The 25,310-nt window shown below is 50.2% G+C and overlaps 1 protein-coding gene across 4 annotated transcripts in view; it reads left to right on the forward strand.

Moving 5' to 3' along the window:
* The window catches only part of METTL6 (methyltransferase 6, tRNA N3-cytidine), a 53,496-nt gene extending 28,470 nt beyond the window's left edge, over positions 1-25,026 (forward strand). For 3 of the 4 annotated variants that reach the window (XM_073569189.1, XM_073569180.1, XM_073569171.1), the window contains exons 4-6: positions 10,445-10,615; positions 11,803-11,944; positions 24,825-25,026. In XM_073569189.1, the coding sequence (XP_073425290.1) occupies positions 10,445-10,615; positions 11,803-11,944; positions 24,825-24,964 (453 nt within the window). In that variant the 3' untranslated portion in view covers positions 24,965-25,026. The remainder of the gene's footprint in view (positions 1-10,444; positions 10,616-11,802; positions 11,945-24,824) is intronic. The other variant, XM_073569172.1, reaches the window with a different exon arrangement.
* The last annotated feature ends 284 nt before the right edge of the window (positions 25,027-25,310 follow it).

The following is a 25,310-nucleotide window of genomic DNA, read 5'->3' on the forward strand; positions in this document are numbered from 1 at the left end:
TTTCCCATTGATTCCCATTATACTCATTACTAGAGGGATCCTCTAGCAGTTACAGCAAAATGCCTGACGGTATATAATAGTGGGGTTCATGCTGTTGGTTATATATATTGTGAGGTAGCGCTATCATCTAAGTAGGGGATACTCGCTCAGCAGCCACAAAATCAGATCCAGCACAGGTTTTCCATAAAGACATAACAGTCCATGTGGTTTATTCAGCAGCATAAACCAAAGCAATATGCAACAAAACTTCATATAAACAGCAGAGCGTCAATTATAGCTTCACTCTGTAAACCCTGTGTTCACACAGGTTGTACAATGTCCAGCATACAGGCTCTCTTAGCCTCATTTATCTCACCCACGTCCGGGTCTCCTCATGGCTGCTTCAGCTTACTGAAAACGTTCATTCCCTCCCCTGGGAACTCTCAGACACGTGCAGCCATTCACCACAGCCACTTCACAGGCTGTTAGCCAGGAAGCTCCATCTCAGCGGGACCATCCACACTGGGCCAATCGGGTCCCAGCATTCACCACATGTGACCTACCCTGGCCACATTATATGGTCCATAGCCACGCCCACCGGGTCACATGACTATGACCTCATCACAGGTCCTTCAAGCATTTACACACTCTTTACAACAGTGTTCATTAAACACACCCCCTGGGTGGGTTTGTAGCTAACTGGCCCGCCCATCTCCCTTGTTACCTGGAGACTTCTCCCTGTCATATTAAAGCAGCACCTCAGCAGTATCACTGCTGATCAACACATAAGTCTCCATCTCAAAGCCACCCACTTTGAGATACATAATGGCCATTCAGTATTCTGCCATTCATCCTTTCTCCTGGGACTTCCACACAGCGCCCCCTAGCGGACACAGTGGTTACTACACCACAATAAATAAATATATATATATATATAATCTCATACAGTGTAAAGAGGTTAAAGTTAGTGACACAATAATGACTACGAATGATGACCTAGCTGAATGTTTTCTGTCTATACATGAGTATACCTTGAAGGTCACAGAATTTCCTCTGGTCTCACTGCCTCCATTAAATGTTCTGTCTCATTTTTTCTCCTTCGTCTCATTGGGGGACACAGAGACTGTGGGTGTGTGCTTCTGCCGTCTGGAGGCTGACACTAAGTATACAAAAAAAGAGTTAGCTCCTCCTCCGCCGCATACACCCTCGCCCCCAGACCGGGCGTAACTCAGTTTTTGCTTAGTGTCTGATGGAGGCACACGCAGTCTGGAGCTCCAGACTAGGTTTTTTTTTTTTTTTTTTTCCCCTTTCTTTGAAGATAAGACAGGGGCGACGGATCCTATAGAGAGGGTCCGATCTCCCCAAATCACCAACGGGCGACCACGTGTGAGTAGTCCTCCACGTGTTTTCTCTCCCGCACCGAGGGACACATCTGGGACTTTTCCCCAGACAACCATTTTTCTTTTTTATTTTGTAAAGAGGGGCAACGCATCCTGATGAGAGGATTCGATTTCCCCATGAGCTACAACGGGCGAGCACGTGTGAGCGATGGGCGATCCCCAACGGACTCCACGTTTTTGTTCCTCTCCTGCAACGCAGGATTTCAGGTTGGCCCCTTCCACCCCTAGGTAGTGACACCAGGGGTGCAGTTGGAGGCGCAGGTGAGCCAGGGGATCGAAGCATCCACCCCCAGTAGCCTCCCCCTCCCCGCCCAGGGATGGGGTTGAGAGCACCCCAAGAGAGCCCCCCGGCGGCAGGCTCACCTTTGTTTGTAGGGTCACCCCCCGGAACGGGACCCTCCAGAAGGCGCCGCGGGGCTGTCTGTTCCCCCGCCCGACGGGGTTACTTCTTCTCACGGGGCCCGACTCTCTCCCCGGTGGAACCCGGTGCGAGTAGTGCCACATGCGGCAGCAGACGCTCTGCGGCCAGAAGTCCCGCCGGCGGCCGCGGTCCCCGCGGTATGGGGAGATCCGCAAGGCCGCGCGAGGCCTGCCCGCCCCTTCCGGTGGTAGCCGGAAGCCCCGCCCACTGACTTCCGGCAGCCCGGGGGGCGCGGCGGGCGCGCAGTGTCCGGGGAGCGCGCGCCCTCCTCCCCCTCCTCGCAGGTCCCCGCCGGAGTACGGCTGAAGCTCCGCCGGCGGCCGCGGTCCCCGCTGTATGGGGAGGGCCGCGAGTTCCGCGCCCGCCCGCCGCTTCCGGTGGGGGCCGGAAGCCCTGCCCACTGACTTCCGGCGGCACGGGGAGCGCGGCGGGCGCGCACAGTGACCAGAGGCTCCCGCCCTCCTCCCCCTCCTCGCATTTCCTCGCCGGAGTGCGGTCGGAAACCCCGCCGCCTCTCTCCAAAGTGCACCGCAGTGCCCCCGGCGAGTAACGGCACGTGAAGGAATAGGTGTGCAAAGCAGCTCTTCCACGTCTCAGGGTTTTCGCTGCGTCCAGAGCACCCCGTGGAAGAGGGGGGACGTTACCGGTGGGTGAGTGCAACCCCGTTTCGAGTGCCACACTGGTTGTCAAGGAAGGGGTTACCCTCCTCCTCCTACCCTACCCTGCAATATGTCTGGCAAAGGGAAAGCTCACTCTTTCCTATACGCTGTTTGCGTTTCCTGTGGGGTCAGGCTGCCTAAGGCGCAGCCGGGTAAATTTTGCGAAGCCTGTGAGTTGGAGCGAGCCCAGGAGCCCCCCATTGTTGCAGAGCCCAGGGGTCAGGACCCCCCAGAATGGGCAGTGTCTTTATCGCATTCTATGATGTCCCTTACGAAGGCAATTGAGTCCCTTCGGGGCCCGGGCAGGGTCAAGGATGGTGGTCTGCCAGCGGAAGACAGCTCGTCCACGTCTCAGGACCCTTCGTCCGTTAGGGGCCGCTCCAGCACCAGACAAGCTCATGGTAAGAGAGCTTGTTCTCCGTCGGCCGGGCCCTCTGGGGAGTCGGCGGCGATTTTTAGGGCATCTCGTTCCCTGTCGCCAAGCTCAGGAAGCGATCAGGACGAGGGCGAGGAGGAGGAAGAGGAAGCCTGGAATCCAGAAAGCCTGGGATACCAGGACTCGGTGGACAGCCTCATTGAGGTGGTCAACCAGACTTTAGAGATCGAGGATGATGTGTCCACGGCCTCAGGTCACAAGGTCTCCTTCAAGAAAACCAGGCGTCCGCATAGAAGGTTTGCCACACATCCGGAGTTCGAGGAGCTAGTCCAGAAACATAGGGAACACCCGGATAAGCGCTTTGCAATGCAAAAGGCGCTGCAAGCAAAGTATCCGTTCCCTCCTGAACTCCATAAAGGGTGGGTGGAGTCGCCAGTAGTGGACCCACCGGTGTCACGTTTAGCATCAAGATCGCTATTGTCGATACCCAGCGGTTCTTCTATTAAGGACCCAACTGATCGCCTCATAGAGGGGCTTGCCCGCTCAGTGTATGAGGCAGCAGGGTCGGCTCTGGCCCCCTCCTTTGCGGCTACCTGGGTGGCTAAGGCCATGGTTTCATGGGCAGACACTCTGCATAGGGCCCTCCAAGACAGGGATCTGCCCGCGGAAATCTTGGAGGTGACAAATCAGATATCAGGAGCGAGTGATTATCTCGTCGGCGCCGCTCTGGATGCGGCCGAGTGTTCTGCTGTGGCAGCAGCAAATGCGATCGCCGTAAGGCGAGCATTATGGCTGAGATTATGGAAAGCGGATTCTATCTCTAAAAAATCCTTGACCTCATTGCCTTTTCAAGGCAATCGATTGTTCGGTGAAAAGCTTGATAAACTTATCTCAGAAGCCACAGGGGGGAAGAGTAGTTTTCTACCGCAGCAGAAGAGTTGGCCGGCATTCAGGCAGACGCAGAGGCGTTTTCGGCCCTTTCGTAGCTCCTGGAGGTGGACTTCGGCCAGGGCATCCACCTCCGCAAATGATGGTCAGATTAGAGAAAGGCAAGTTTCTTACAGGGCCAATCCGCTGGGTAGAGGCCGGGGCCGTTTGCCCAGAGCGAGGGGGGCCAGATCACAAAAGCCTCCAGCAAAATGACTCGAGGCACTTCGTACCTACGGACGACAGAGTGGGCGGACGCCTACTAAGGTTCAGCCACGTTTGGGTCGCAGTGGCACGCGACGCTTGGGTGGCAGAACTGATATCGTCCGGGTACAAGATAGAGTTTGTCGGACTCCCGCCACGGCGTTTCTTCCGTTCCCGGCTCTCCGGAACAGAATCGCAGGCGGAAGGTCTGTTGCAGGCTATAATGACGCTACAGCGCAACGGGGTCATTGTCCCAGTGCCGAAAAGCGAAGAGACGCAAGGTTTTTACTCCAACCTGTTTTCAGTCCCCAAAAAGGACAGGACAGTAAGGCCAGTACTGGATTTAAAGATCCTGAACAAGTTTATCAGGGTCAGGCGATTCCGGATGGAATCCCTCCGTTCGGTCATTTCAGCCATGGATCCAGGGGAATTCCTGGCCTCGATCGATGTGCAGGATGCATATCTACACATCCCGATTTTTCCTCCACACCAGAGGTTCCTGCGTTTTGCGATCGGAGGGCGACATTTCCAATTTGTTGCTCTGCCCTTCGGTCTGGCCACTGCCCCCAGAGTCTTTACAAAGATAATGGCGGTGGTTATGGCCATCCTGCATGCTCGGGGCATAACGGTACTACCCTACCTGGATGACCTTTTGGTAAAGGGGCCGTCGTTTCAGGCGTGCCAAGAGAATGTCGGTATCACTCTGGATACCCTGGCCCGCCTAGGTTGGCTGATCAATCGGAACAAGTCGTCCTTGGTTCCGGCTCAGAGAATCGTATTTCTAGGCATGATTTTCGACACCTCCCAGGGGCTGGTGATCCTCCCTCAGGACAAGGCGCAAAGGATCAAACAGGGGGTACGGAACCTTCTTCAGCCGGGCTTCAGATCCATCCGGTACGGCATGAGTGTGTTGGGCAGAATGGTGGCGGCGATGGAGGCAATCCCGTTTGCCCAGTTCCATCTCCGTCCGCTTCAACATGCGCTCTTGTCAGCATGGGACCGAAGGCTGCTTTCCCTCAATCATCGGTGCAGTTTGTCTCCACCGGTCCGACGGTCACTCCAGTGGTGGACTCGCGACTCGTCTCTGGTTCAGGGGAAACCCTTTCCCCCGGAACAGTGGTTGGTGGTGACGACCGATGCAAGCCTGCAGGGTTGGGGTGCAGTTTTCCAGAGTCACACAGCCCAGGGGCGGTGGTCCTTTCGGGAGGTAATTCTCCCGATCAACATTCTGGAGATACGGGCAATACGATTGGCCCTGCAACATTTTCAGCGTTGGCTGACAAACCGGCCGGTGCGCGTTCAGTCGGACAATGCTACAGCGGTAGCGTATGTGAACCATCAGGGGGGCACGCGCAGCCAGGCAGCCATGCGCGAGGTCGGGCTGGTACTGCGTTGGGCCGAGAAAAACCACGTGGTAATTTCAGCGGTTCACATTCCGGGAATCGAAAACTGGGCGGCGGATTTTCTCAGCCGACAGGGGGTCGCGGCAGGGGAGTGGTCCCTGCACCCCGAGGTTTTTCAACAGATCTGCCAACGGTGGGGGACACCAGACGTGGACCTTATGGCATCCAGAGAGAACGCCAAGATTCAAAGATTCGTCGCTCGATCCCTCGACCCGCAGGCAATCGCAGCAGACGCTCTGGTGCTTCCGTGGAGCCAGTTTCGGCTCCCGTACTTGTTCCCCCCGCTACCTCTGCTTCCAAGAGTCATCAGAAAGATAAGGAGAGAGAGGGTTCCAGCAATTCTGCTGGCCCCAGACTGGCCTCGGCGGGCCTGGTATGCAGATCTGGTTCAACTAGTGGTGGACGTACCCTGGCGTCTCCCAGATCGGCCGGACTTACTGTCCCAGGGGCCGATCTGCCATCCGAACTTAGGGGCCCTGTGTTTGACGGCGTGGCCATTGAATCTTGGCTGTTAACACAGGCAGGATTCAGGCGCGATGTGGTGGCCACGATGGTGAGTGCCCGAAAGCCTTCCTCGGCGAAGGTATATCATCGGACTTGGGAAGTGTTTTTCCGTTGGTGTAGGGATAGCGGAGTGGCTCCTCTGGTTTTTTCGATCCCCAACGTACTGGCTTTTCTGCAGGCAGGGCTGGACGCGGGATTGGCTCCGAGTTCGCTCAGAACGCAAGTCTCGGCCCTGTCGGTGCTTTTCCAACGAAAGGTCGCTTCGGTCTGGCAGGTTAGGACGTTTATGCAAGGGGTCGCACATTTAGTACCCCCCTATAAGGCACCGATGGAATCATGGGACCTGAACTTAGTGCTCAGGGCCCCTCAGGAACCTCCCTTCGAACCGTTACAAGAAGTCTCCTTACCTTACCTGTCCAGGAAGGTCGTTTTTCTGGTAGCGATAACATCTATTAGGCGGGTTTCGGAACTGGCGGCTTTATCTTGTAAACCGCCGTTCCTGACTTTTTATAAGGATAAAGTAGTTTTAAGGCCAGCTCCCCCCTTCTTGCCGAAGGTTGTCTCTGCATTCCATATCAACGAAGACATTGTCTTACCCTCGTTTTGCCCGGCACCGGTGCATAGGGTAGAAAAGGCATTGCACACCCTGGATCTGGTAAGAGCCCTTAGGAGATATGTGACAAGGACAGCGCCATTCCGCCAGACAGACTCTCTATTCGTGATTCCAGAAGGGCGGCGGAAGGGACTCGCTGCGTCCAGAGCGACTTTGGCCAGATGGGTTCGTCTGACAGTCCAAGAATCATATCAAATCAGTGCCACGCCGGTTCCGGCAGGGATCAGGGCACACTCGGCTCGAGCAGTGGGTGCCTCATGGGCACTGCGACACCAGGCTTCAGCGGAACAGGTGTGCAAAGCAGCTACCTGGTCCAGTTTGCATACGTTTGTCAAACATTATAACGTACATACCCAGGCATCCTCGGATGCAAGCCTGGGAAGAAAGATTCTCCAGGCAGCAGTTGCGCACCTCTAATCAGGGGCGCAAAATAGCATGGATTGGGTGAGCTAAGATCCCGCCCAGGCACTGCTTTAGAACGTCCCACAGTCTCTGTGTCCCCCAATGAGACGAAGGAGAAACATGGATTTTTGTGAGTACTCACCGTAAAATCCTTTTCTCCGAGACGCTCATTGGGGGACACAGCACCCACCCTATTAGCCAGTTGGCATCTGTTTATTTTGAATTATACAAATCCTTATGTAAGGATCAGGGTGGTCCCTTTTTCAGACGTATAATTTCTTGCCTGAGTTTAAGGCGCATTCTCCTGCTGCTTATGCACTAAACTGAGTTACGCCCGGTCTGGGGGCGAGGGTGTATGCGGCGGAGGAGGAGCTAACTCTTTTTTTGTATACTTAGTGTCAGCCTCCAGACGGCAGAAGCAAACACCCACAGTCTCTGTGTCCCCCAATGAGCGTCTCGGAGAAAAGGATTTTACGGTGAGTACTCACAAAAATCCATGTATTTCTGGAATATTCAGCATGCAATGGGATTGTTGCTGTCAGAATTATGGACTCCACGATAATCACTGGGGTCTGTTGTTTGAGGAGCTAACAGGGTGTACTGGTATCCATAGTAAACAGATGTTGTACTAAAACGCTACAGTTTACACTACCAACAAAATGAATGAGATTTCTGGCACCTCATGCATATTTTGCTTATTTTTCTTTGTTGAATTGGAACAGTATCTGCAGAATATATGTTAATTCTTTCAAGATTATTTCAGCGTTTTTTCACCTTTACAAATAAATGGGGAAAGAGGATCAAAACCACATCTGGAGCATTTTTTTTTCTGCTGAGAGATGCATTTTTCTTGCTGGAAATACTTAAAGGGCACCTGTGAGCAGGATTTTGCTCAGAAAACTACAGGCACTGTAGAGATGGGCGAATCCGAACAGTAAAGTTTGGCATCCGTACCGAACACCTACTGTTCGGGCACGGACACCGAACATGGACTTCACCAAGAAGTCCGTGTTACTGTTCGGGTTTGGCTGCCCGAACACTGGGTGTTTGTCACACTGTCGTGTACATGACAGCGCGGCAAACACCGCTTCTGAACGGTGGTGAAACCTTCCCACACCGTCAAAAGACAACGTGAGTGTTCAGCTGTGATTGAAGGTATAAAGTTTACCTCCGGTCACTGGTGTCAGCTGATGGGATTACAGCTACCATCACCCGAACTTGCTCCTGCTAATAACAGTGAGAGCAGGTGTGGCTGATTGGTGTATTCATTAGCCGCCTCCTGCGCTGTTAGTAAATATATATATATATATATATATATATATATATATATATATATATATATATATATATATATTTTATTTTTATTTAAATGGCGTGGGTTCCCGTGTATTTTTGATAACCAGCCAGGCAAAACTCACAGCTGGGGGCATCAACCCTCAGCTGTCAGCTTCAGCAAGGCTGGTTATCAAGAATAGAGGGGTCCCCATGCCGTATTTTTTACTTATTTAAATAAATAATTTAAAATGATGTGGGGTCCCCTCCATTTTGACAACCAACCTTGCTTAAGCAGACAGCTGGGTGCTGGTGTTCTCAGGCTGGTAAGGGGCCATGGATATTGCCCCCCCCAGCCTAAAAATAGCAGCCCACAGCCGCCCAGAAAAGGCACATCTATTAGATGCACCAATTCTGGCACTTTGCCTGGCTCTTCCCACTTGCCCTATAGTGGTGGCAAGTGGGGTGATATTTGTGGGGTTGATGTCACCTTTGTATTGTCAGGTGACATTAAGCCCACGGTTTAGTAATGGAGAGACGTCTATAACAGTGGTCCCCAACCTTTTTAGCACCAGGGACCGGCTTCAAGCAAGACCATTTTTCTATGGCCCGGCAGGGTGGGGGTTTGGGGCAGGGGCAGGGATTTGGTCATATGAGAGCTGGGTATATAGAGTACGATGACCCCACACCTATAATCCCCCATATTTAGTATGATTGCCCCACACTTGTAATCCCCTATATACAGTATGATGGCCTCACACATATACACAGTATATAGCTTAGCTCAGGGATGCTCACCTACACAATATATAGCTCTGTTCACAGTATATAGCTCAGCATGGGAATGCTCACCTATACAACTCTGGTTACAGTATATAGCTTAGGTCAGGGATGCTCACCTATACAGTATATAGCTTTGTTCACAGTATATAGCTCAGGACGGGGATGCTCACCTACACAACTCTGTTCACAGTATATAGCTTAGGTCCGGAATGCTCACCTATACAGTATATAGCTTTGTTCACAGTATATAGCTTAGGTCAGGGATGCTCACCTGCTCAGCTCTGTTCACAGTATATAGCTCAGGACAGAGATGCTCACCTTTACAGTATAGAGCAGTTATCACAGGTGCACGAGTCTGTACGGAATGCACACCTTCTATCTTCTACGCCTGCCCCACGCTGCCCTGATGCACCAATCAGCGTCAGGCCATTTGCAGCCTGGCAGCCAATCAAAGCACAGAGCTGCACAGCCAATGAACGGCTGCAGCTCCCAAAGACTGCCACTACACGGTATACTAGTATAGAGAGATTCCACATTGAGCGATACCAGTATATTTCTGAGTGGCAGGGTGGTTTTCTCCAAGATCTCCAGCAAATGTATTGTATCTCGAGTATGGGAATCCAGATTGGTAACCATCGGCTGAAGATAGCAGTCCAGATATTCACATATACGTTCGCTGAGACCACCAAATCCGGCCACGATGGGTCAACCAGGGGGATTAGATAGAGACATGTTAACTTTTGGCAAGAGACAAAAAGTGGAAGTGAGGCTAGTTTCACACTAGCGCTTTTGAGCGCAGCGACGGCCTGCGCATGGCCGCCGCTAAGCCCCGCCCCCTGCCGCGCCTCCACCGGTAGCTCCGCCTACAGCGCATGACGCTGCATGCGCCCTGCGTCCCCTATCTTTATCACTGGGGGCGCAGGCCGTGCGCAGTATGCGTTTGGCGGCGCATGCGTCCTTTTGACGGTGCGCCGACCTGCGCCAAACGCAACCTGCTGCAGTTTGGTTGCTCCGGCGCACCGTCAAAAAGGCGCATGCGCCGCCAAACGCATACTGCACACGGCCTGCGCCCCCAGTGATAAAGATAGGGGACGCAGGGCGCATGCACCGTCATGCGCCGGTAGGCGGAGCTACCGGTGGAGGCCCGGCAGGGGCGGGGCTTAGCGGCGGCCGTGCGCAGGCCGTCGCTGCGCTCAAAAGCGCTAGTTTGAAACTAGCCTGACAGGTTTGGGAGTGTTAAAAAAAAAACACGTATGCAAATCACATATTCGTGGCCATGTGCCTGTTGCTCTCGGCATCAGTGAATACTCATAGCATTCGCTGTGAGGATTGCCAAGTCTGCAGTCACATAGAGTAACTGCAGACTTTTACCCTGAGGCCAGACAACCCCTTTAATGCATTCACATACCCTTTGTTTTTGTTATGTGGAAAGCAAAATATAAAAAATAAATGCAAAATGAAACAATAACTTTAACAGAATACATTTTTTTTACCTTGGCAGCAAAATTCATGCTACAATCCAGATACCTGCAAAGCATTCCAGTGTGATCTGACCAAAGACAATCTGACAGACGAGATCTCTGCAGACAGTGTGGATGTGGCAACTTTAATCTTTGTCCTCTCTGCTATCCATCCAGACAAAATGCACCTTGCCGTGGAAAATATTTACAAGGTATTTGCCTGAGTAGTTAATAACTTTTGCTATCTCATGCTAAATATATTATACTCTTCTATAAAAAAGGCTGTTCTCCAGACCTGTCTCGCCAGCTTTTTTTTTCTATCCAATCAGCTGCCCAGTCTAGATCTAATCCTAGTAAAGCAATTAGTGTATTAACATGTGGATATAATTGATAAAATTTTCAAAGATCAGAAGAAAATCTCTTGTTATGCCACACTACACGTGTCCTTGGGCCGTGTTTGATATTGTTACTTAACCCCATTTGCCTTAATGGAACTCAGCAGCACTACCGGGCACTGGCCATGCACAGGAGAGACAATGTTTCTGGAAAAAAACGCACACTTTTTTTTAATTCCTTTTTTTTAAAGGGAATCTGTCACCCTTTTTAGCTCCTGTTGGCTGCTGGCATAGACATCAGGGGCTTATCTACAGCATTCTGTAATGCTGTAGATAAGCCCCCGATGTAACCTGAAAGAGAAGAAAAACACGTTATATTATACTCACCGAGGTGGGCGGTCCGGTCCGATGGGTGTCGCCGTCCCGTCCGGCGCCTCCCTTCTTCATACGATGACGTCCTCTTCTCCCGTCTTGTAATGGCTATTGCTTTGCCCTTTTGAGGACAGAGCAGAGTCCTGCAGTGCGCAGGTGTCGGGAGAGGTCTGGCGCCTGCGCACTGCAGAATTCTGCTCTGCCCTCAACAGGGCAGAGCAATGCGCCCGCGCCGGAGCCATTACACGACGGGAGAAGAGGACGTCATCGCATGAAGAAGGGAGGCGCCGAACGGGACGGCGACACCCATCGGACCGGACCGCCCACCCCGGGTGAGTATAATATAACGTGATTTTCTTCTCTTTCAGGTTACATCGGGGGCTTATCTACAGCATTACAGAATGCTGTAGATAAGCCCCCAATGTCTATTACGGCAGCCAATAGGGGCTAAAAAGGGTGACAGATTCCCTTTAAATTCTTTTTTTTCTCTTCTCCAGCAAATCTGAAATCTCCAAAAAGTAGCAAGATCAGCGCAAAATTGATCAAATCTAAAAAAAAAATCGATACATTTTTGCTTGCACAGAACTGTGATTTTTAGTTTGGAGGGGGGGTGTGCAGGAGGGGATCTGTCGTACAAACATTGATAAGTTCCCTTTTCCTCTGCATATATATTCTAATATATGCTTATGCAGGTGTTAAAACCAGGCGGCTGCGTTTTATTCCGTGACTATGGGCTGAATGACCATGCCATGTTACGCTTTAAAACAGGAAACAGACTTGGAGAAAACTTTTACGTCAGACAAGATGGAACACGGTCTTATTTTTTTACTACAGGTGAGTTGTGATAATTTTTTTTTTGCTTTAGACCATAAGTATTCTGTGCCCCAGTTTTTACGCTGAACTACAATGACAAATGGGAGCTAAATAGCAAAATATATGTCAGGAATACCATCCGTTCATGTATTCATATATAAAAAAGCTTGGTATCATTACCATATTGATTCCTTAGCTGAAATGGTTGAATTCTTTATGTGCTCTTGCCCTCATTAGATATTCCTTGTGTCAGCAATTTTCCTGGAAGATTATTCAGGCGCTGGTATCTTGAAGGTCACATCATTACTGCCTGGAAGTAGTGTAATAAGAAGGCCTCATCATCCATGAATGATGGTGTACTAAGCATTTGCTGTAACTATTTCACATAAAAAGTTATCTTTGCACCAAGTAATCTGTGGAAACATTAACAATATTGTTTTTATGTAGGAATACTTACATGTATACATATACTGTAAATACATGCAGAACTCATACATGGAAATGCAAGTTGTGATGGTAACTGAATACTTTGTATCTAGTGGGTTATTCAGGATTTATCAAAATACTAACAAATTGATGTTTGTTTGTTTTTTAATTATTACCGTACACAAATTTGTAATATATGTTACTATTGGAAAGTAGCATCATCTTCATACAGAAACCAGTAGTTCTTTTTCTGCATACAGATTCTCTATGCCCGAGTTTACTAAAAAACTGTGAAAATGTAAATAATGGTGTGGCAGAGGAGGGAGATGCAGCTGCAGGGAAGTCATCTGATGGTTCAGAAGATACAGTACTGCTCTGATATCACAAAATTTAGTGAGCAAAAATTTCATTATAGTAGTTATTAAAGTGTTTGTCTCACAAATGCAGTCCCTTATTTAAATACACACTCCTCCCATCAAAGTTTTTATCCTCCTAATACATTGCAGTCATCATATTATATATCACTGTGTACTTACAATTGCTCATTTTGCCTTTTTACCCAGCTAATTCTTCTATAGTTACTGCTTTATGTAGAAACAAGAAGTCTCTTTTCCCTGCAGTTATCATTCCCCAATTCACCTCCTGACCCAGCTGCTCCCCTCCTCCCCCTGCCAGGGACTTTTGCAGTGAATAATGACTCATACAGGGAAAATTGATCTCCTGTTTCTACATAGAGCTTAGAAACCTTCAGCTTGTCAATTTTTAATCATATGATGTCGTAGACCTAATAGAAAAGAGAAGAATTAGCTGGCTAGAAAGGTAAATGAGAAAATGTAAGTACACAGTGCTATACAATATAATGACTGCAATATATTAAGAAGATAAAAATTTTGATGGGAGGAGGGCTTCTTTGGATAGACGTTGGTCTTCTATGAATTGATCTTTGCAGATCCGGCTTCTTTAACCCTCCAGAAGCTATCACTGGCGAGTGTTCTGGGGGAATGGGGCTTCATATACGGGGGTTACTATATTTATTAAAAAAATATATAGCTAGCTCTGTTTGCAACAGTATAACCCCTTATATGCCACTGAGCGTAGTGACTGGCATGAAAGCGGTTAGACCAGGTCCACTCATAAACTTATCTTGGGGTACCTATATACCCTAATGGCTGTTAAGGGTCTTTTGAAGACCTGGAATGTTAGTGTCCATGTAAGTAAGAGTCAAAAAATTATCAGAAAGAATTAGGAAAGATATATCATTGTACCGTGTTAGCCTAGTAGATAGAAGAATATTTAGAATTGAGAGTCCTCAGTGGTTGATACCTTTTAATGGCTAACTGAAAAGATGGTAACAAATTGCAAGTTTTCGAGACTACTCAGGTCTCTTCATCAGGCATAGACTAATACAACATCTGAAGAATCACACATTTATGCATAACATAGCACAGAAATAATGCAATAGATAAGACAAATGATGTGAAGCAGAATTGTCATTATGGGAGAGGGATAAACATAAATATTGGAATGGTTCATAGATAAGGTGTTAGGCGTCGGATTCCTGGCACTGCACAGCAGGAATCCAGAGCCAGAAATCCTGCGGTCTCCCATTCTCCTCCGACCGCTCGGACTCCTGCTCAGCAATCTCGGCGAACCAGGCATTCCCCGCAGACTCGTTCTGTGAGCCTGGATGTTGCTGCCACCTCTGGTGCAGCAATGATAACGCAACCTGCTTTGCAGGGAACTGCTCTAGAGGCTAAGTCCTCGCGCCGTGCGACTGGGCATGCCCGCAACTTGTCCTCTCAGTGGAGAGCAGGGGTCACATGTGAAGGTCCTATGTCGGATCTGATTGGTCCTTCCTATAGTACTGGAAGGTCCCGGAAGCGCATGGCTATAAAAAGCCTGCATGGCGGCTCGGCCATGCGCTAGTGTAGCATATTATGCTGTGTGTGTATGGTGATGGATGCATGGACTGGTGTCTGACTTATTATGAAACTCCTTCCCTCGGATATTACGAATGGTGACAGTATGTTGGGTTAGTCAGCTCCAGATTGTGGCAGGCTACACGCCACTGAGCCTTCCTCACCTACACTAGCGTCCGTCGGTGCCCGGCTCCTCCGGCATCGTCGCTTAGCGGCTTCAGTTACGGCCGCGCTGCAGTAGTAGCAGCTTTTGGTGTTCGCAGCTGCGACGCCACACGCCGGCTGACCTGTGCAGCTAACAGGTTCAGCCTTTACGTCTAGTTCATACTTTGGCGTCTCTGTGACTAAACAGAGTCCGCTCTCAGGCTCTCGGGTGACGTTAACCCGAGCGCTGTTTCGCACTTCTAGCGTATCTGCCATTGTCCAGCAGCGGTCTTGTCATCTACCGCACGGTGGACCCCGGGCGGCGAACGCGCCTTCCATTATTTATATCTGGTGCGTTCCGCCGACCCTAACATTACACTAGCGCCAGGGTCTGGCTGGCAATGGCAGACGTGCAGCAGCTGCAGCGCTACATTCGGCAGCTGGAGAGCAGGTTGGCGGCTATTGAGAGCACCAACTCAGCTGCGAATGCTGCGCTAGCTGCTGCTCAGACAGTCGCTGAGGCTGTCTCACGTGCGCCCACACTTTTGCCCCTGCCGACAATGTCTCGCCTCCCGCTCCCCGATAAGTTTTCGGGTGATAGTGCCTCCTGTAGGGGATTCGTTAGTCAGTGCTCCATCCAGCTGGAGTTGCTGGCTGCACGGTTCCCTACGGAGCGTGCTAAGGTGGGATTTATTGTCTCTCTGTTGTCTGGCCGGGCATTACAGTGGGCCACGCCATTGTGGGAACGTGGTGATCCCGTGGTACAGGGGGCTGCTCAGTTCCTCGCGGCTCTGAAGCAAGTCTTCTTGGGACCACGGGTCACCCACGATACGGCTCTCCAACTGTTATCTTTAACACAAGGGTCACTTTCGGTTAGCCATCATGCTGTCCAGTTTCGGACACTGGCTTCCGAGTTAGAGTGGCCGGACAAAGTGTTGGTCCCGGTGTTTTGGAGAGGCCTGGCTGAGCACGTAAAAGATGCTCTAGCTACTAGGGAGATTCCCACCAGTTTGGAGGAGTTGATCGCCGTTTCCACCCGCATTGATCTCCGCTACACGGAGCGCGGGTTGGAACGAGCGCAATCCAAACGTAGGGTTAATTTGGCTCCCACCTTTTCTGAGCCGCTGAAATTTCCCGCACAGGAGCACCTCTCCTCTGAGCCTATGGAGGTGTCTCGCACCGGCACTAAGTTGCGTCCGATGCGAACCTCTGTGCGCTGTTATCAGTGCCGACAGTTGGGCCACTCGGCTGGCACATGCCCTCAGCGGCCGAAAAGACGACCACGTTCAGTGGCCGTAGGTGGTGGTCAATCCAAGGTGGGACCCTTTTCACCCAAACCGGTGTTCCGGGGTACATTAGATAGTGGGTCCTCCTCCTGGGAGGCAGAGGTCACCCTGGATTCCGGGGCCGAGGGGAACTTTATGTCCTCGACTTTTGCCCAGAGACACGCTATCCCTCTGGTGATACTCCCCCAACCTCTGACCATCAGGGTGGTAAATGGGGCACCGTTACCATCTCAGGTGACCCATCAGACAGCCCCACTCGGACTCTCTATTTCACCCTCACATCGGGAGACTCTGTCCCTGCTAATTATGCCCAATGGCATCGATCAGGTGCTCCTCGGAGTTCCCTGGCTTCGTTGCATATTGACTGGGCTTCAGGGAGGATACTGGGCTGGGGCAAGGACTGTGAGGGAAGGTGCCTGAGGGGCAGCGTTCAGGTGGCTTCCACAGAAGTGCCTGCGGATCTCTCCTCGCTCCCCAAACCCTACCACCATTACGCGGACGTCTTCTCTAAGAAGTCTGCGGAGACGCTCCCACCGCACCGTTCCTATGATTGCCCGATTGATCTCCTGCCAGGCACAGAGCCTCCCCGAGGCTGTGTTTACCCTTTATCACTCCCTGAGACGGAGGCTATGTCCCAGTATATCCGGGAGAACCTGGCTAGGGGTTTCATCAGAAAATCGGTGTCACCGGCTGGTGCCGGGTTCTTCTTCGTACAGAAGAAGAACGGAGAGCTACGCCCCTGCATCGACTACCGAGGTCTCAATGCTATCACGGTTAAAAACAAATACCCCCTACTGTTGATCTCGGAGTTATTTGACAGGTTGCGGGGGGCCCGGATCTTTACTAAACTAGATCTGCGGGGTGCATACAACCTGATCCGCATTCGCGAAGGAGACGAATGGAAGACAGCTTTTAATACCAGGGATGGCCATTACGAATACCTGGTTATGCCCTTTGGCCTTTGTAATGCCCCAGCTGTCTTCCAAGATTTTGTCAACGACGTCTTCCGCGACATGCTCTCTACCTCGGTGGTGGTCTATCTGGATGACATACTCATCTTTTCGCCAGATTTGACCACCCACCGGAGAGACGTCTGCAGGGTCTTTGACCGTCTGCGGGCGAACTCGTTATTTGCCAAGCTGGAGAAGTGCCAGTTTGAGCAGGAGTCCTTGCCGTTCCTGGGCTATATCATCTCGGCCCAGGGGCTGGCCATGGATCCGACCAAACTACAAGCGGTTATGGACTGGCAGGAACCCCATTCCCTCAAAGCGGTGCAGCGCTTTTTGGGGTTCGTGAATTACTACCGCCAGTTCATACCACACTTTTCCACACTGGTGGCTCCTTTGGTTGCTCTCACCAAGAAAGGAGCTAACCCCAATGCTTGGTCAGAACATGTCTCCAAGGCCTTCTCGGCTATAAAATCACATTTTGCTGGCGCTCCCATATTACATCGTCCCGATGTGGATAAGCCGTTTATCCTTGAGGTAGACGCTTCTTCCGTCGGTGCAGGAGCAGTCCTTTATCAAAAGGATGCTCAAGGTCGGAAGCACCCCTGCTTCTTCTATTCCAAGACCTTCTCACCGGCGGAGAAAAATTACTCCATCGGCGACAGGGAGCTGCTAGCCATGAAGTTGGCTTTTTCTGAATGGAGACATCTCCTGGAGGGAGCCCGGTTTCCCTTTCTGGTATATACGGACCATAAAAACCTGGTCTATCTACAGACAGCCCAACGCCTGAATTCACGTCAGGCCAGGTGGTCGCTCTTCTTCTCACGATTCCGCTTCACCCTCCACTACCTCTCTGGAGAGAAGAACGTCCGTGCGGATGCTCTCTCACGTTCAGTGGTCTCAGCGGAGGAAGGAGAAGCTGAGCCTCGGTTAATTCTCCCGCCGGAGAGTTTTACGACCGTGGCTCCAGTTGCGCTCGAGTCGGTACCACCGGGCAAGACCTTGGTGCCTCCTCAGCTACGGCCGGAGGTCCTCGCCTGGGCACATGCCTCCAGAGTGGGTGGCCATTTTGGTAAAAAACGGACCGCTGAACTCCTGGCAAGGTCATATTGGTGGCCACATATGGCTCGAGATGTCAAGGAGTACGTGCAGGCATGTGTTTCGTGTGCTCGGAACAGACCCTCTAGACAGAGGCCGGCGGGGCTGTCGTTTCCCCTGCCAGTGGCGGATAGACCATGGGAGATGGTTGGCATGGACTTCATAGTTGGCCTGCCCAAGTCTGGTGGCAGTACGGTCATCTGGGTGGTCACCGACCATTTTTCCAAAATGGTGCATCTGGTGCCACTCGCACGCCTGCCTTCCGCTCGAGGTCTGGCCACCTTGTTCATTAAACACGTATTCCGTCTACATGGCATGCCGGACAAAATCGTGAGTGACCGTGGTCCCCAGTTTGCGTCTCGGTTTTGGAAGGGAGCTCTGCAGTTTACTCAGCATCGAGCTAAATCTATCCTCCGCTTACCATCCCGAGACGAATGGCTTGGTCGAGAGAGCCAATCAGACCTTGGTCACCTATTTACGACATTTTGTCTCTGCCAGGCAGGATGACTGGGCATCCTTGCTACCTTGGGCAGAATTTGCCCTAAACAATGCGGTGGCTGATTCCACTGGTCAGACGCCCTTTCTCCTAAACTATGGCCAACATCCACGTGTCCCTGTCCCGATGCCAGTGTCCTCCACTGACTCCAGGGTGGCAGACTGGGCAGTGGAGGCCCGGGACATTTGGGATCGCACTCAGGATGCTATCCGGGCATCTAAAGAAAGGATGAGGGCGTCCGCCGACATGCATCGGCGGCCTGCGCCAAGCTTCTCCCCTGGCGACATGGTATGGCTCTCCACCCGAAACATTAAACTGCGGGTTGAGTCTCCCAAGTTCGCACCGCGATACATTGGACCATTCAAGGTCCTCGAGCGACTTAGCTCGGTGGTCTACCGCCTGGCTCTACCTCCACATTTGGCCATTTCGGACGTGTTCCATGTGTCCCTCCTCAAACCAGTTCACATGGTCCGGTTTTCTGAGTCATCTGCCGGGTCATCAGACTTATCGTCTGATGAGTTTGAGGTTAACGCCATCGTGGGGCGCAGGTTTGTCCGTGGCAAAAAATTTTATTTGGTGGACTGGAAGGGTCATGGGCCCGAGGCTCGGACCTGGGAGCCGGTGGAAAATATTCACGCACCGCTCCTGATCGCGGCCTTTGAGCGCAGTGAGGCTCAGCGGGGGGGGGGCCCTAGGAGGGGGGGTAATGTTAGGCGTCGGATTCCTGGCACTGCACAGCAGGAATCCAGAGCCAGACATCCTGCGGTCTCCCATTCTCCTCCGACCGCTCGGACTCCTGCTCAGCAATAACTCGGCGAACCAGGCATTCCCCGCAGACTCGTTCTGTGAGCCTGGATGTTGCTGCCACCTCTGGTGCAGCAATGATAACGCAACCTGCTTTGCAGGGAACTGCTCTAGAGGCTAAGTCCTCGCGCCGTGTGACTGGGCATGCCCGCAACTTGTCCTCTCAGTGGAGAGCAGGGGTCACATGTGAAGGTCCTATGTCGGATCTGATTGGTCCTTCCTATAGTACTGGAAGGTCCCGGAAGCGCATGGCTATAAAAAGCCTGCATGGCGGCTCGGCCATGCGCTAGTGTAGCATATTATGCTGTGTGTGTATGGTGATGGATGCATGGACTGGTGTCTGACTTATTATGAAACCCCTTCCCTCGGATATTACGAATGGTGACAGTATGTTGGGTTAGTCAGCTCCAGATTGTGGCAGGCTACACGCCACTGAGCCTTCCTCACCTACACTAGCGTCTGTCGGTGCCCGGCTCCTCCGGCATCGTCGCTTAGCGGCTTCAGTTACGGCCGCGCTGCAGTAGTAGCAGCTTTTGGTGTTCGCAGCTGCGACGCCACACGCCGGCTGACCTGTGCAGCTAACAGGTTCAGCCTTTACGTCTAGTTCATACTTTGGCGTCTCTGTGACTAAACAGAGTCCGCTCTCAGGCTCTCGGGTGACGTTAACCCGAGCGCTGTTTCGCACTTCTAGCGTATCTGCCATTGTCCAGCAGCGGTCTTGTCATCTACCGCACGGTGGACCCCGGGCGGCGAACGCGCCTTCCATTATTTATATCTGGTGCGTTCCGCTGACCCTAACATAAGGAGTGTGAAAGTTTTATTGCCTTCTGATTGGGGTCTGGTTCTGTGTTGTGTGATGACCCTAGCAGGTCTGAAGAGCAAATTCCTTAATTGATGTAAAAAGACATAAATCCATGCGACACATTCATTCCTGCACTGAGTGTGTCAAAATTTGTCATAAATTTATACTCCTAGACTCTTCTGTCTCTCTGAGACTTGAAGTTACCTTTTAATACAAGTAATTTATTGTCCATCATGCTATGACCAGGGATACAAAATTGTTTTGACACAGGTAGATCCATTCTTTTACTCTGTCGCCTCATTGGGGGACACAAGACCTTGGGTGTTATGCTTTCTGTCCACTAGGAGGCGACACTATGCTTAATCTGAAAAAGATTTGGCTCTGGCTCCTCCTCCACAGTATACACCCCTGGGCGGCATCCGCCTTACCTCAGTTTTTGCTTAGTGTCGCAAGGAGGCACACCATAAGAAGATTCTTCTTGACACAGATGAAGAAAAGAGGGTCTCTCTGAGACTCCCGACATGGCTCCCTCCTCGGTCCTCTTTTAAGCGGTACCCGGTTGAGGTAGAGATGGCTCTTCCCCATGTCGCTCCCTCCCCAGCCCTTCGGGTGCATGGTTCGAGGTCGAGAACCCCCCTCCTTCCCCAGGCCCTGGGCTTTTTGGGTTGAGGCTGAGGTGAGGAAGAATGCCTCCTGATGGCGGTGAAGCGCCCTCCCTAACCCCCTCTAGGGATGTTAGGTTGAGACGCCACAGGTAGGAGCTGCGTTCGCAGCGCTAACTTTATTGTAGCCCCAGCACTGCTGTGGTTTGCTATGGGGCCGGGGGCTGTCATATTTGGGCCACAGTATGCAGGGATTCCTGTCCCTGCGGCAGCGTCAGCCCTCTAAAGGGGTCAAAAAGACCGTTCACAGGGCTGCGCTGCGTATATAGGGGCGTCCGGGCGATATGGCACTCATCCGGGGGGGGTTTTGGTTCGTTTTCCGCCCCCCTCCGGACTACCGCGCCGCTCTGGAGCCCTTCCCGGGCAGGATTTTGTACTTTAGTCCGCGGCTTCGGCCTAAGCCGAAGCCGCCGCCCTTGTTACCGCCCCCGGCCTGCCCCCCTGGATGATGATAATGACGCTGCACAGCGTCATACAGGGGCCGGATCGAGCCAGGAAGGCGCGGTTTTGCCTGGCTGCGCGCCCTTTTTTCTGCTCTCCGCCCCTCCTCCCTCCCACCTCTTTACCTCAGGGAAGACAGCAGCGCTGCTATATTACTCAAGAACGCTGCACAGTCTCCAGGGGGCGCAGAACCGAAGTTTTTCTGCTGGTGCCGGATCTAGGAGCACACCGGTGGGGTAAGGCACAGCAGGATATTATCCTGCTGTGGACGCAGACTCCCTATAGGTTCCCTATAGTGCTCCTCTGCATAGCCACCCCTGTAAGGTTTTTGGTCAGAATAACCTGCCGGCACTCAGTGCACTATGTCGGTCTCCAGGTCCGAAAGAAGAAGAGGAGAAAAAAACAAAAACAGGTTTATCTGCTGTTACGCAGTCTGTTCAGCCTGCAAAGCCAATCTTCCCAGTGGCAACATGCACCGTACTGCTAGAGTTGTTCCCAAAATGCTGGGTCAGTGCCCCAAGAGGCTCCTGTCACTGTTTCAACTCCACTGACATGCCGGTATGGGCCGCATCTATGTCACAGTCCATAGATACGCTGTCTTCCACATTGCTTCAGGCTATGCAGGGTCATATCCCAGCTATAAGCGGACAGGCAGTCCCTGGCAATGCTAGTAGTGAACGGCCCCATAGGTCACATTCAGCTACGTCCTCCCATGGCTCACGGTCGTCCCGCTCTAGGCAGAGACACCGTAATTCTAGGTCTCCTAGACCGTCTCGTTCCAGAGACGGGCGCAGCAGATCTCCACAGAGATCTTCGGGCATGGAAAAGCGGCGGTCCAGATCTCCCTCCAGGCAACGCCTCAGCGATGCGCAGGATTCAGAGGGCATCTGTGACTCCGAATCAGAAAAGGAAACATAGGAGTCTCAGGCTCCTTGTCCTCCTAGCAATACAGCGCTAGTTGAGGACATTATCACTTCTATTCATCGGGTGCTGGTTTTATCCGATGCTCCCCAAGAACCCCCAAAACATAAGATCTGTTTTGAGGGGCCCCTGAAGTCCCTAAAGTTTTTTTCTGATCACCCAAGCTTTCAGGACATCCTTGATAAGCATTTTTCGCAGTCTGCCAAAAAAAAAAAAAAAATTCGCCAACCGTAAATAAAAACGTATTTTACTTGGTGCGACTCTCGCGGGCGAATTCCGTTCCCTTACTCTCTTCCGAAAGTTCGTGGTTTCCTTCAATCAGGTCTGGACGCCGGCCTATCCTTAGGATCGCTTAAGGGTCAGGTGTCAGCGCTTTCAGTGCTCTTTCAGAAGCGTATTGCTAACAAACCACAAGTCAGGACGTTTCTTCAGGGAGTCTCCAGATTGGTCCCTCCTTACAGACGTCCACTGGATACGTGGGACCTTAGTTTGGTCCTAACTGCTCTACAGGCACCTCCTTTTCAACCTCTTAAGGAAGTTCCACTTCGAGTTTTATCACAAAAGGTGGTCTTCCTCGTGGCAATCACCTCGCTACGCAGGGTGTCTGAGCTGTCAGCGCTCTCCTGCAAACAGCTTTTCCTATTCTTCCACCAGGACAAGGTGGTTCTCCGTACAGTTCCATCCTTCCTTCCAAAGGTTGTGTCTGATTTCCACCTCAATGAGGGCATCTCATTACCGACCCTTTGCCTGGCTCCGGTTCATAGAGTGGAGAGGTCCCTGCATACTCTTGACCTTGCCAGGGCATTGCGTATGTGTGTGTCTAGGACTCCACCCTTCCGGAAGTCTGATTCCTTTTTTTCCTTATTCCAGAAGGCATTCGCAGGGGTTTACCGGCTTCAAAAGCTACCCTTGCCAGGTGGATCAGGTCCACCATCCATGACGCCTACCGCCTAAACAATTCTCCTATTCCAGCCGGAATCACGGCACATTCCACACGGGCGGTAGGAGCCTCCTGGGCCATTCGATGCCAGGCTTCAGCACAACACGTGTGTAAAGCGGCCACTTGGACTAGCTTACACACGTTTACAAAACAAAACAGTGTGCATACTCAGTCCTCAGTGAAAGCGAGTCTGGGTAGACGGGTACTGCAGGCTGCAGTGTCCCAAGTCTAGGGACCTGTCAGCACAATATTCGTCCATTGCTTCCCACCCAGGGACTGCTTTGGGACGTCCCAAGGTCTTGTGTCCCCCAATGAGGCGACAGAGTAAAGGAGATTTTTGTGTACTCACCGTAAAATCTCTTTCTCTTAGCCTCTAATTGGGGGACACAGCTCCCACCCTGTTGCCCTTGCGGGCTGTTATTATGTTGGGTACTCATATTGTTCCTTGAGCTGTACATAGTAGCCTTTGTTTATAGGCTTGGTTATGTTGGATTTGTTATCTCCTCCTACTGCTTGGGTACAAAAACTGAGGTAAGGCGGATGCCGCCCAGGGGGGTATACTGTGGAGGAGGAGCCAGAGCCAAATCTTTTTCAGATTAAGCATAGTGTCGCCTCCTAGTGGACAGAAAGCATAACACCCAAGGTCTTGTGTCCCCCAATTAGAGGCTAAGAGAAAGAGATTTTACGGTGAGTACACAAAAATCTCCTTTTTCTCTTATTGTGTGATGATGAGAATTCATCCTTGTTCTCAGATTTTGCCTGGTCTCCCCCACATACAGACCCCCAGTTGGACATTTAGTACAAATGATTATGTACACTTCAGTAGATGTGATGCAGCTGAAAGTACCTGGGATCTTGTAGTCTTATGTATTGGGTTATTTCTGTGCTGTTTTGTATAAATATGTGACTCTTCAGATGTTGTATTAGTCTAGCCTGATGAAGAGACCTGTGTAGTCTCGAAAGCTTGCAATGTGTTACCATCTTTTCAGTTAGCCATTAAAAGGTATCAATCACTGAGGACTCTCAATTCTAAATATTCTTCAGAAAGAATTATACAGTCAGTCTAGCATAGATTTTCAAAGTAAGTACACCAGTCTGATTAGGTTTAAGAGATTTCTTTAGAATTATGAATTCGTAAATGTGAAATCTGGTGATACCCTAAGGGCGCAATAGAAGACTGCTAAAAACTCAACTGTAGCAAAAAACATACAAACAAAACAACAAATGCACCAGCAATCACTTGATTCCTAGTGCAAACCCCATAGGTGGACTTAATTCAAAGTTATGTCTTTTTTATCCCCTTTACCTATTTGTTAATTAAAAACATTTACAAAAATAGAAACATTTATTCGTATTGCTGTGTCCATAGAAGTCTAAAACTACTTAAATATTTTATTTATTGTATTCCACATGGTAAATGTCATAAAAAAGAAAATTTGAGTTTTATGTAACTTAAATTGACACTGATAAGAATTACATATCCCCCCCACAAAAAAAACAAACACACACATCTCTATAAAATCAAAAAATAAAGTTTTTATTTCACCCCACAAAAATTGTTTATACAGGTTTCAGTACATTATATAGTTCATGTAAATAAAGGTTTTGCAAATACATCTCTTCCTGCAAAAAAATCAAGCCCTCTTGTAGGTATATTTATGAAAAAATTAAAATGACATCACTCTTGGAATATGAGGGATGGAAAAAAAAGAGCAAAATCTGACCTGGTGCTTAGAGGTTTAAAATAGATCTATTTAGAACAATCCACACAGTACCTTTAAATGCCTTTATTAACGTCAAGATCTTTATATGGCTGTCTTTGTAAAAAAAAAATGATCACACATTTTTCAATTTTTTTTCTGATTATATCAAAGTTTACTTGTCCCAAAAAACAAAGGCATCATGCATATACATAGCCTCAGAAAAAGAGAAGTATTGGCTGTAAATATTTTATTATTTAGAAAATGAGAAGTTATATGTTACATAATTGTCTCTTGTTGTTCTCTTTATTTCAGAATACTTGCAACTTCTTTTCACAAAAGCCGGGTACAAGGAAGTGTCCAATGAGTACGTGCTGCGAGAGACTGTCAACAAGAAGGAAGGCCTCTGTGTGCCTCGGGTTTTCGTTCAGAGCAAATTTCATAAACCTGAGTGATTGCTGCTTGTCTGGGAATTTTATGTAAATTTAAAAAAAAATAAAATCTTATATTGTCAATACAGAGGTGGGCAATTAATTTTCCCTAAGGGGTCTTGCGAGACCAAGACTGTTGTCGAGGGCCGAACTATTAGGCTATAATTAATTCTGCTCTTAGTATTAACATGATGTAAAGTAATTAATAATAATTGTATGATTTAATATTGAATCCTTGATCACAGCATCGTGGACATTAAATTACTGGTATTAAAAGTTACGGTAATTTCAAATCTCAGAGAGGCAGAAAAATTTGAAAGTATAAACCTTTGACACACTCAGTGCAGGAATGAATGTGTCACATTGATTT

The sequence above is a fragment of the Dendrobates tinctorius genome, unplaced genomic scaffold, assembly GCF_039654945.1.
Source record: "Dendrobates tinctorius isolate UK_male_01 unplaced genomic scaffold, ASM3965494v1 ptg000005l, whole genome shotgun sequence".
In the NCBI taxonomy this organism is placed as follows: Eukaryota; Metazoa; Chordata; class Amphibia; order Anura; family Dendrobatidae; genus Dendrobates; species Dendrobates tinctorius.